This window comes from Mesoplodon mirus, assembly GCF_964341445.2.
Source record: "Mesoplodon mirus genome assembly, chromosome: 16".
Taxonomy (NCBI): domain Eukaryota; kingdom Metazoa; phylum Chordata; class Mammalia; order Artiodactyla; family Ziphiidae; genus Mesoplodon; species Mesoplodon mirus.
In genome coordinates, this window is record NC_138992.1 from 20,461,245 (window position 1) to 20,473,720 (window position 12,476).

A 12,476-nucleotide genomic window follows, 5' to 3' on the forward strand; every position below is an offset into this window, starting at 1 on the left:
CGTTGTGTTTGTTCATTCTAGAAGAGTTTGGGCTGTTACATGGTAGCTAAGTATTTCTTAAGTGAGCTAACAAGGAAAACCCAGCTCCCTCAGGATTGACTTTGTAAGTACATTGGCTCCTTTCATGCTAATCCACTGAACTTTTGGAACGTAGCTGAGGCAGGGTATTTGAAAGAGAGCCTCTAGTTTCTACACTAGATTTAGAAGTGGCTGACTTATGGGCTCTTAACTCTTATTGATGAAGCAAGTTCAGAAAAAGGAAATGGATCCTTTTAAACCCAGTGGTTGGGCCCATAACGGGGAAAGAAGTCATATGTCCTCCTCCTTCCGCATTTTAAATTTCCATGTCTAGCCTTGAGTTTAAAATTGATGTGTTTGCTGCTTTGGCTGGAAAATTCTATTTTGAATTTATAGGCCTTGTCTCTGCAGCTCTCCCCTGTAGGCTTAACAAGGGAAAGGTCAGGGCATCGCTAAGCTGGCAACTAATAACTTCTGCCTTAGTTAGTGGACATGTAAACAGTGTCAGGAGAATTGCTTCAGGCTGAGATTTCTGAGCCCTGTGTATAGGGGGTTGCTGATCGCTTTTGTATTTTAGTTTGGAAGACAGAGAGAGAGAAAAAACCACTTGACCCAGGTGGCAGATGTGTAGGAGCAGAGCCGGGAGTGTAGGTGTATCCCTTGAGCTCCCACAGATGGGTTCTAGGGGGCATTTTCCACCCTTTAATGATGTGAGCCCTCCAGTAGCTTCTCCGGCATGTAAACCAAATCTGAGATGAGGCTTGCGGATAAGCTGGCTCCCCGATATAGATATAGCTTGGGCTTCTTTGGGGGGCTGTGGGGAGGGGTCCTTAGATTTGTGAGCCTTGGCAGCCGGGCTAAGTGCCTCCCTTTTCCCTTTGTCTCTAGCATCCAGCTGCTTCATTCCCTGGCCTTTGTGCCTTGAAAGTTGATGGCAAGTGTCTCCTCTCTCAGTCTCCGCGTAGGAATTGAGAGAGGATGCACGACAGTTAATGTACCCTCCAGAGGAAGTGGTGAATGGGAGACTGCCATGTGTGCCCACAGTCAGTCTTGAGGTCCTTTCGGCCCCGAGACAGGTACAGCACAGGGCTGACGTGCTCTGTAGACTCACACCATCTGGGATGGCGTGCCGGTGGGTCCATCCGAAGCAAGACACAAGCTTTCTGTACCTTAGTTGTCTCCCCTATAAAACGGGGTGGTTACACAGATGAGATGAGATGATGTACATAAAGAACTCGGAACATTTCCGGGACTTCCCTGGTGGTCCAGTGGGTAGGACTCCGCGCTCCCAATACAGGGGGCCCAGGTGCGATCCCTGGTCGGGGAACTAGATCCCGCGTGGCGCAAAATGAAGATCCTGCGTGCTGCAACTAGGACCCGGCACAGCCTAAATAAATAAATAAGAACTTGGAACATTCCCTGACACGGAGTAAATGTTTTAAAAAATGTTAGTTATTCTTATATCATCAGTCTTATTAGGTATTCTACAGAAACGTCAACACAGAAGTTCATGCTGGGACTGTCATAGGGTAGTCTCTTCGGTCTCAGTGTTTCAACTGATCCCCTCATCCCCCAAACCCTCACCACCCACACCCACACCCACACAGACACACACACACACGTACACTCACCTCACCATGCCTTATCCTGGTGCTGCCCAAACTTTATATAACCTTCACAATTTTCCTAAACCCATGGACCATGTGTTCTATTGTTTAGTATTTTTCTTTAAATCAGCTTACTTTTCACTTTAATGAAACTATTTTTGAATGACTCTACTAGTACCTTTTATTGCTATAGCTACTAATATATATGTGTATATATTTTTGCTTCTCTGAGCTAAAATTAATAAAGAGTAGAATTTTTTTTTATTTTTCGATACGCGGGCCTCTCACTGTTGTGGCCTCTCCCATTGCGGAGCACAGGCTCCGGATGCGCAGGCTCAGCGGCCATGGCTCATGGGCCCAGCCGGTCCGCGGCATGTGGGATCTTCCCAGACCTGGGGCACGAACCCGTGTCCCCTGCATCAGCAGGCGGACTCTCAACCACTGCGCCACCAGGGAAGCCCAAGAGTAGAATTTTTATATGTTTGTCTCTGCACCTCCTAAAATGACCTGGCCTTCCAGTGGTGTGTGTCCCACACTTGGAATCACTGCTCCGTCCATCCACTCTTCCCTGGCCTCAGAGGGCTGGCTCTCCCCTCTGTGCCTTTGCATCTACTGAGCCCTCTGTCTTTTAGGCCTCATTTCTATTTATCCCCAGTGGATTCCTAGCCATCAGGGTCCTGATTCAACGTGACTCTGAGGCTTTCGTTGCTCTTCCAAGCAGCTGGTTGCTGCATCCTCTGGTCTCCCGGCATTTCTCGTATCAGGCGAGCACTGATCATTCGCGTCTTGTTCTCTTGGTCATCTTGGTCTCCCTGCAGACTATGAACTCCTCCAAGACAGAGAATGTATCTTACTCACCTCTGTACTCCCTTCGACTAGCAAGGTGTCTGTACACAGTAGGTGCCCAGTAATGGTAGAACCAAATGAGTCTCCACAGATGGGAAATGGAAGCCTTCTATGTTGAGAGGTGACATGGTGGTGGAGCATCCTTTGTGAAGATGACGATGGGGGAACTTTTCCTGAAAACAAGACTATCCATTTACCTCTCTTCTCCCCGATTCCTTCCCTCCTGCCTGCTTTCCCCCGCCTCCCAGGTTATGAGCAGCCGTTTTCTGCCCTATGACAACATCATCACAGACGCCGTGCTCAGCCTTGACGAGGACACTGTGCTTTCAACCACGGAGGTAAGCAGCCTCAGCAAGGAGGGGCGGAGGACCCTGCGGGCAGTCGCCTCAAACCCCAAGGTGCCGGCGGCGTCTCTTTTGCCCTTGCCTTGGCCAAGCCCAAAACGGTTTTCAAAACTTCCTGCAGAGTCGGTTTGAATCAACCCGGTTCCTGTGAGCACCTTGCCGCCACCTGGCACCCTGATGAGAGCATTTTCCCCTTTGTTTCCTCTGCTAATCGCTTCCTCATTTGCAAGGCTGTGCCTCACCTCACCCCTCCATCCTGCCCTCCTTTTGTTTTTTGTTTGTTTGTTTGTTTTTAAACAGTGCAGGTGCAGGCAGGTGTGCAGTGGGACCCAGGGGAGGCGGGCAGGGGCACCTGTGTAGCATTTTCTTGAAACCACGCTCTGGGAGCCCATCTTTCCTGATTCTTCTAACGCCTGTGTGGGCGTGTGTTGACTCTGTTGGGGAACACTATTCTGGGTTCTAAAGGCAGCTTTTCCATCTTGGTTGGAAGTGTGCATTTTCATCAACCCACACGAGAGCAAACGGTTTCACTTGAAGGCTGAGATGGAGATCCCTGCTATTTCAGATGTTCAGGTATTTGTGCCAAAAATAAGATTGCACAGAGCAATGTGTGAGGGGGAGGGAGAGAAGAGGAAAGATAGCTATGCTAGAAAACCAATTTTTACAACTCGAATGAGTATTGATCTCTGAAACCGCACTTAAAACCGTAGAGGGGACCAAAGACAGTTACACAAAAATGTAGTAGATCGCAAATACATTATTCATGGTAGCTGCTAAAAAGCTTGGAGACTTAGCTACTTATCCTGGTCCCCTTCTTTTATTCCTTTTTATTCATAATCATTTTCTTTTCAATTTAAATGTCGACACTTAACCAGCAGGCGTTTTCCTGGATGCCAGTCTGATTCTAATGGCTTGCTGCCCACATAGCCAGGACTCATGGTAGCTTGGGCTAGCGGTCTCTGTGTCTCTTCAAATTCCATGGATGCTTCCGGTTTCCATCAAATGGAGATGAGCAGACGTTCTGTGTAAGGGCAACCAAAATCACCCCAGGACAAAATGCCCTGGGCCTCCCCTTGGTCAAAGGCTTTCTATGCAGCCAAAGCTCTATAAATACTTGGTGAATGAGTGATGTTGAGGGGTGCGTGCTGCGCAGATTAAAGTGTGAGCACACAGCCAGTTGTGTCACGTGTGAGTCGGCAGGAGAAAGCGGTGGGGGGAAGGGGGGAGATGCTTAACGTTCAGAGGGAATGACTGCAGTGGAAGACAAGGAACGGGTCGCTCCAGCCTGCGTTTTTCTCCTGCTTCCTGCAATGGAGGCTGGCATCCCCGGAGCAAATTCATTCAACAAGTATTTATTGAGGGATGTCTTTGTTCTGGTCTCTGCCAGGTACTTTGATTCCACAGTTCCTGCCTGTAGCCGCCAGAGTCCTGGCAGCAAACAGTTCAAATCAGGTGACTCCAATGAAGGGATTTAGTATGACTTAGGGAGGTGAGTGGGGTTAAAGGAAGTCACAGGAGAGGGAGAGGCACCTGGGGAGTGGCACGAGCTGGAAGCAGCTCCTACTTCTAGGCCTGAAGAAGTGAAGGAAGGCAACAGTGTTTCTGGTGTCCCTGAGAGGGGGAACTAGGGAGAAGAAGCTGCCCTACAAGAGCTATGACCATGGAGGGGTGTGGCACCTACCAGAACTCTGGGGCCAAAGCTGGGGTGGGGAGCAGGGGAGAAATACTGTCCTCTCTCTGTCCCACCTCCATGTTCCTGCCAGCAACTCCCATTGACCTAACCCAGTCGGCCACCAGCTGGCAAGGATGGCCAGGTTATGCCGTCCACAGAGTTCCATTGTCTCAGGCGTGGGGCGTGGCAAAAAGATCGGAGAGTGGATCCCGGAGAGCAAACAGAGGAAAGGCAGCACGTTGCCACGTGAAACGTATAGTCAAGACTACAGCATATACCTGAATCGTTACCCTATGACCTGAAGCATTGATGGCTCTCTCATCTTCCGCTGGGCATAGAGCAATTGATCTCACCCTCAGATTTGTTTCTGTCTGTCCCACGGTGAAATAACCTTCAGCTGCTGTGATGTAGCCGCGTGCTGGTGAATTTCTTTTCAGAGAATAGCAATTGCAGCCTCTCAGTGCATGCTGGGAAGAACTTGTGCTGTCTGTGGGGCAATTAGAAGTCAGTGTGGGTTGATGGAAATTTAAGAGGCTGGCCGTCTGGTTTGTTTACTTTTCTGGCTGAACAGTGGAGCAGTCGTGTTGCCTGACGTGGAGGACAAGGGTTTCTCTTTTCTCTTTTTTTTTAGGTGAATAGATGTTGTTTCATTTTATTTCCTCTCTAAGGATTCTTAGCTTGTTTAAATGCCTCTCTGTAGTATTAAGGATAGATTTTTAAACAGTGTCTTATAAAGGGTATTAGATAGAGTTGGTTTATAGTTATTTACATTTATCTGGGTTGCTTCAAAGTCTCAAAAGAAAACCGATGTTAGTTTTTAAGAGAAGAGGCCATAAGCTGACCTTTGCCTCCTTTGATGTGTTAATGAGCTGCGTGAAAGCAGAACTATCGCAAGAATCGTAGTTTTATTGGAATTTACTTTTGAGTTGCTTTGAAATGACTTGAAATGGCTTTGAGATAGTAAGGAATTCATGTGATGAAAACACCCCATCGGTGTATGCGTCTCCTTTTCAGAGGATAATGGAAAACGCCAGAGAGTGCTGACAGCCAGGCTGATTCTTTGACGACGGGCTGCATAATGTACTATCCCATCAGTTGGCACCATTAGTATTGAACGCCAGTGATGATGTGCAGGTTATCACGACCTACTTTCAGTTTTTTGGCAAATACCGTCCACTCCCCTGCTATCTTTTAACTTTGAGACGCCCCTTACCCCACCACCTTCCTTAATGTGTGTCCCAACACCCTACTTTTTTCCCCCCAGGTATTATAGCTTTGGGGAAAAAGCTATATTGTTAAGGCTTTCTTATCTTGAGTCAGGGCACCAAACTAAATCTCCATAAAAATTTAAATTCATGGCTGTTTACAAAAATCATGTCTTCTAACTAAGCCCCAAGAATTCAGAGATAAAAGGACCCTTCCAGATCACCCAGGCCAGTGCTTCCCAAACCTAGGATTTCACTGACATGTTTACCTAGGATGAGGCTTAAAAAAAAAAAAAAAGAGTACACTGTTTAAAGAAAAATATTAACTAAGTTATCGAATATGTGGTGGGAATGTGGGAAAAGGAGCGATGATGGTTATGCATATGGTGAAAGCTTGGGAAATACTGATCTAGGCTTATTTGCTTTGTCTTGTAATGGAGGTAAGATGCACATAGCATAAAATTAACCATCTTCAAGTGTACGATTCAGTGGCATTTAATACCTTCACAGTGTTGTATGCTTATGACCTCTACTTCACTCTGAAACATTTTCTTTACCCAAAAAGGAAACCCTGTATCCATTCATCAGCCAGTCCCTATCCTTTGGAACCACCCATCTGTTTTCCGTGTCTATGGATTTGTGTATCCTGGACACTTGTTGTAAGTGGAATCACACAATATGGGGCCTTTTGTGTGTGGCTTCTTTCACTCAGCATAATGTTTTCAAGGTCTGTCCATGTCGTGGCATGCATACGCATCAGTGTTTCATTCCTTTTTATAGCTGAATAATATTCCATTGAATGGATATACCATGTTTGGTTTATTTATTGATGAGTTGATGGCATTTGGGTTGTTTCCACCTTTGGGCTATTGCGCACAGTTATTTGCTCTGCTTTTGAACCCCTGGGAGGTCAGGAACTGGACTTGCCAACATCACTCAGCCACCCAGCCACCATCACAGTGCCAAGACTTGAAATATCTGTGGAATAAATGAAAATTCCGTTTGCATTGCTTATCAAGAAGAGATAGGGCAAAGGTTGTTGGGTGCGTGTGTAACCTGTATAAGATAAATTGTTTTCAACACTGTAGCAACAGAGCTAGAAGGGAAGCTGTGATAACAGTACACACCAAATCTGAAACCAGATGGCTTGGGTTCAGATCTTGACTCTGCCACTTACTAACTCAGAAAAATTATTTGAACCTCCATATCCTTAGCTTCCCTCTCTGTAAACTGGACACTCTAAAATGACCTACTTCACAGGGTTACAGTGAGGATGAAATGAGTTAAAATATGTAAGTTCTTACAACCATGCCTGTTGTATTATAAGCATTACACAATTATGACCATTATATGGTGGTTTGCTGTTACTGGGTTTTTTTGGGGGGGTTTGTTTTGTTTTTACTTTCTGTATGTTGTTTTATGTGTCATTCATCAAAGAATCATAGAAAGTCAAAAGTGAGTTTATACATTTGAAAACAGACTATTTGCTAATTACACAGGTTAGTTTGTAGCAGGTTCAGAAGTACCTGCTTTGGGTTATTTTGAGCATTAGGAAATCATTTCACTGCATTTCCTTTAAAAATAATCTTGGCCTGTCCCTACTTATTCCTAGTGATTTTTCACTATGGATGTGTTTTCTAAGATGCACTGAGCATCTTCACACCTGAGAGGCCTGAATTACTGTTCTTGATGATATCTGCTTTGTATTCCTGTTAGAACCTGCGTGCTTTTTAAACATCTTTTCTCTGGCTCTTAAGTGGATGCTTTGATTTGTCACTCTGGCTTTGCTGTGTGCTGGTGATGATGTATGCTCTATATTCATACTGTAGATGTATATAGAAAATCTGCTCCTATTTATAAAACAGATGCATTTATGCCTCCCATCAATCAGTGGTCACTTATCTTTTGGAGGTTGTGGGGGAAGCAACTGATTTTTTGACTTTTTAGCTTGGGTAGACTGGATTTCTAAAGGACATATCCACCAAAGTATTTTTTTTCCTTCTTTCATTTCCACACTAATCTGAAGTTTCTTTAACAGAAAACATTAAAATGTGCATAATTATGGGGCCAAATGTCAAGCAGTCAGTTTAATTTGCTGATGAAGACATGGAATTAATGTTTCGCAACAGTCCCGGGATTTCACATTACGAATTAGCAGGGGGAAGGTGATGTTTTGTTGACATTTGTTAACACCGTTGATTGCTTGTTTGGCTTGTGTTCTGCCTGCAGGTGGATTTTGCGTTCACCGTGTGGCAGAGCTTCCCCGAGAGGATTGTAGGGTACCCTGCACGCAGCCATTTCTGGGACAACTCGAAGGAGCGGTGGGGCTACACGTCCAAGTGGACGAACGACTACTCCATGGTGTTGACGGGAGCTGCTCTTTACCACAAGTGAGGAGTTTGGACGTCATCTTATATTGCTTTTTTTTTTTTTTTTTTTTTTTTATTTTTTTTTTTTTTAATTTTTTGCCTTATAACAAATTTAATCAGTTATACATATACATATGTTTCCATATCCCCTCCCTTTTGCGTCTCCCTCCCACCCTCCCTATCCCACCCCTCCAGGCGGTCACAAAGCACCAAGCTGATCTCCCTGTGCTATGCGGCTGCTTCCCACTAGCTATCTACCTCACGTTTGGTAGTGTATATATGTCCATGCCGCTCTTTCACTTTGTCACAGCTTACCCTTCCCCCTCCCCATATCCTCAAGTCCATTCTCTAGTACGTCTGTGTCTTTATTCCTGTCTTACCCCTATGTTCTTCATGACATTTTTTTTTTCTTAAATTCCATATATATGTGTTAGCATACAGTATTTGTCTTTCTCTTTCTGACTTACTTCACTCTGTATGACAGACTCTAGGTCTATCCACCTCATTACAAATAGCTCAATTTCATTTCTTTTTATGGCTGAGTAATATTCCATTGTATATATGTGCCACATCTTCTTTATCCATTCATCCGATGATGGACACTTAGGTTGTTTCCATCTCCGGGCTATTGTAAATAGGGCTGCTATGAACATATTGGTACATGTCTCTTTTTGAATTATGGTTTTCTCGGGGTATATGCCCAGTAGTGGGATTGCTGGGTCATATGGTAGTTCTATTTGTAGTTTTTTAAGGAACCTCCATACCATTCTCCATAGCGGCTGTACCAATTCACATTCCCACCAGCAGTGCAAGAGTGTTCCCTTTTTTCCACACCCTCTCCAGCATTTATTGTGTCTAGATTTTTTGATGATGGCCATTCTGACTGGTGTGAGATGATATCTCATTGTAGTTTTGATTTGCATTTCTCTAATGAGTAAAGATGTTGAGCATCCTTTCATGTGTTTGTTGGCAGTCTGTATATCTTCTGTGGAGAAATGTCTATTTAGGTCTTCTGCCCATTTTTGGATTGGGTTGTTTGTTTTTTTGTTATTGAGCTGCATGAGCTGTTTATAAATTTTGGAGATTAATCCTTTGTCAGTTGCTTCATTTGCAAATATTTTCTCCCATTCTGAGGGTTGTCTTTTGGTCTTGTTTATGGTTTCCTTTGCTGTGCAAAAGCTTTTAAGTTTCATTAGGTCCCATGTGTTTATTTTTGTCTTTATTTCCATTTCTCAAGGAGGTGGGTCAAAAAGGATCTTGCTCTGATTTATGTCATAGAGTGTTCTGCCTATGTTTTCCTCTAAGAGTTTGATAGTGTCTGGCCTTACATTTAGGTCTTTAATCCATTTTGAGCTTATTTTTGTGTATGGTGTTAGGGAGTGATCTAATCTCATACTTTTACATGTCCCTATCCAGTTTTCCCAGCACCACTTATTGAAGAGACTGTCCTTTCTCCACTGTATAGTCCTGCCTCCTTTATCAAAGATAAGGTGACCATATGTCCGTGGGTTTAACTCTGGGCTTTCTATCCTGTTCCATTGATCTATCTTTCTGTTTTTGTGCCAGTACCATACTGTCTTGATTACTGTAGCTTTGTAGTATAGTCTGAAGTCAGGGAGCCTGATTCCTCCAGCTCCATTTTTCGTTCTCAAGTTTGCTTTGGCTATTCGGGGTCTTTTGTGTTTCCATACAAATTGTGAAATTTTTTGTTCTAGTTCTGTGAAAAATGCCAGTGGTAGTTTGATAGGGATTGCATTGAATCTGTAGATTGCTTTGGGTAGTAGAGTCATTTTCACAATGTTGATTCTTCCAATCCAAGAACATGGTACATCTCTCCATCTATTTGTATCATCTTTAATTTCTTTCATCAGTGTCTTATAATTTTCTGCATACAGGTCTTTTGTCTCCTTAGGTAGGTTTATTCCTAGATATTTTATTCTTTTTGTTGCAGTGGTAAATGGGAGTGTTTCCTTGATTTCACTTTCAGATTTTTCATCATTAGTATATAGGAATGCCAGAGATTTCTGTGCATTAATTTTGTATCCTGCAACTTTACCAAATTCATTGATTAACTCTAGTAGTTTTCTGGTAGCATCTTTAGGATTCTCTATGTATAGTATCATGTCATCTGCAAACAGTGACAGCTTTACTTCTTCTTTTCCGATTTGGATTCCTTTTATTTCCTTTTCTTCTCTGATTGCTGTGGCTAAAACTTCCAAAACTATGTTGAATAAGAGTGGTGAGAGTGGGCAACCTTGTCTTGTTCCTGATCTTAGTGGAAATGGTTTCAGTTTTTCACCATTGAGGACGATGCTGGCTGTGGGTTTGTCATATATGGCCTTTATTATGTTGAGGAAAGTTCCCTCTATGCCTACTTTCTGCAGGGTTTTTATCATAAATGGGTGTTGAATTTTGTCGAAAGCTTTCTCTTTATCGATTGAGATGATCATATGGTTTTTCTCCTTCAATTTGTTAATATGGTGTATCACGTTGATTGATTTGCATATATTGAAGAATCCTTGCATTCCTGGAATAAACCCCACTTGATCATGGTGTATGATCCTTTTAATGTGCTGTTGGATTCTGTTTGCTAGTATTTTGTTGAGGATTTTTGCATCTATGTTCATCAGTGATATTGGCCTGTAGTTTTCTTTCTTTGTGACATCCTTGTCTGGTTTTGGTATCAAGGTGATGGTGGCCTCGTAGAATGAGTTTGGGAGTGTTCCTCCCTCTGCTATATTTTGGAAGAGTTTGAGAAGGATAGGTGTTAGCTCTTCTAAATGCTTGATAGAATTCGCCTGTGAAGCCATCTGGTCCTGGGCTTTTGTTTGTTGGAAGATTTTTTATCACAGTTTCAATTTCAGTGCTTGTGATTGGTCTATTCATATTTTCTATTTCTTCCTGATTCAGTCTTGGCAGGTTGTGCATTTCTAAGAATTTGTCCATTTCTTCCAGGTTGTCCATTTTATTGGCATAGAGTTGCTTATAGTAATCTCTCATGATCTTTTGTATTTCTGCAGTGTCAGTTGTTACTTCTCCTTTTTCATTTCTAATTCTACTGATTTGAGTCTTCTCCCTTTTTTTCTTGATGAGTCTGGCTAATGGTTTATCAATTTTGTTTATCTTCTCAAAGAACCAGCTTTTAGTTTTATTGATCTTTGCTATCGTTTCCTTCATTTCTTTTTCATTTATTTCTGATCTGATTTTTATGATTTCTTTCCTTCTGCTAACTTTGGGATGTTTTTGTTCTTCTTTCTCTAATTGCTTTAGGTGTAAGGTTAGGTTGTTTATTCGAGATGTTTCCTGTTTCTTAAGGTGGGATTGTATTGCTATAAACTTCCCTCTTAGAACTGCTTTTGCTGCATCCCATAGGTTTTGGGTCGTCGTGTCTCCATTGTCATTTGTTTCTAGGTATTTTTTAATTTCCTCTTTGATTTCTTCAGTGATCACTTCGTTATTAAGTAGTGTATTGTTTAGCCTCCATGTGTTTGTATTTTTTACAGATCTTTTCCTGTAATTGATATCTAGTCTCATAGCATTGTGGTCGGAAAAGATACTTGATACAATTTCAATTTTCTTAAATTTACCAAGGCTTGATTTGTGACCCAAGATATGATCTATCCTGGAGAATGTTCCATGAGCTCTTGAGAAAAATGTGTATTCTGTTGTTTTTGGATGGAATGTCCTATAAATATCAATTAAGTCCATCTTGTTTAATGTATCATTTAAAGCTTGTGTTTCCTTATTTATTTTCATTTTGGATGATCTGTCCATTGGTGAAAGTGGGGGGTGTTAAAGTCCCCTACTATGAGTGTGTTACTGTCAATTTCTCCTTTTATGGCTCTTAGTATTTGCCTTATGTATTGAGGTGCTCCTATGTTGGGTGCATAAATATTTACAATTGTTATATCTTCTTCTTGGATCGATCCCTTGATCATTATGTAGTGTCCTTCTTTGTCTCTTCTAGTAGTCTTTATTTTAAAGTCTATTTTGTCTGATATGAGAATTGCGACTCCAGCTTTCTTTTGGTTTCCATTTGCATGGAATATCTTTTTCCATCCCCTTACTTTCAGTCTGTATGTGTCTCTAGGTCTGAAGCGGGTCTCTTGTAGACAGCATATATATGGGTCTTGTTTTTGTATCCATTCAGCCACTCTGTGTCTTTTGGTGGGAGCATTTAGTCCATTTACATTTAAGGTAATTATTGATATGTATGTTCCTGTTCCCATTTTCTTAATTGTTTTGGGTTCGTTATTGTGGGTATTTTCCTTCTGTTGTGTTTCTTGCCTAGAGAAGTTCCTTTAGCATTTGTTGTAAAGCTGGTTTGGTGGTGCTGAACTCTCTCAGCTTTTGCTTGTCTGTAAACGTTTTAATTTCTCCATCAAATCTGAATGAGATCCTTGCTGGGTAGAGTA

General features: G+C 42.5%; 1 protein-coding gene across 1 annotated transcript in view; it reads left to right on the forward strand.

Annotated features, from left to right (window-relative positions):
* The window catches only part of EXT1 (exostosin glycosyltransferase 1), a 312,007-nt gene that overhangs the window by 290,190 nt on the left and 9,341 nt on the right, over positions 1 to 12,476 (forward strand). The window contains exons 8-9 of the mRNA XM_082601832.1: positions 2,720 to 2,809; positions 7,922 to 8,082. Of these exons, the coding sequence (XP_082457958.1) occupies positions 2,720 to 2,809; positions 7,922 to 8,082 (251 nt within the window). The remainder of the gene's footprint in view (positions 1 to 2,719; positions 2,810 to 7,921; positions 8,083 to 12,476) is intronic.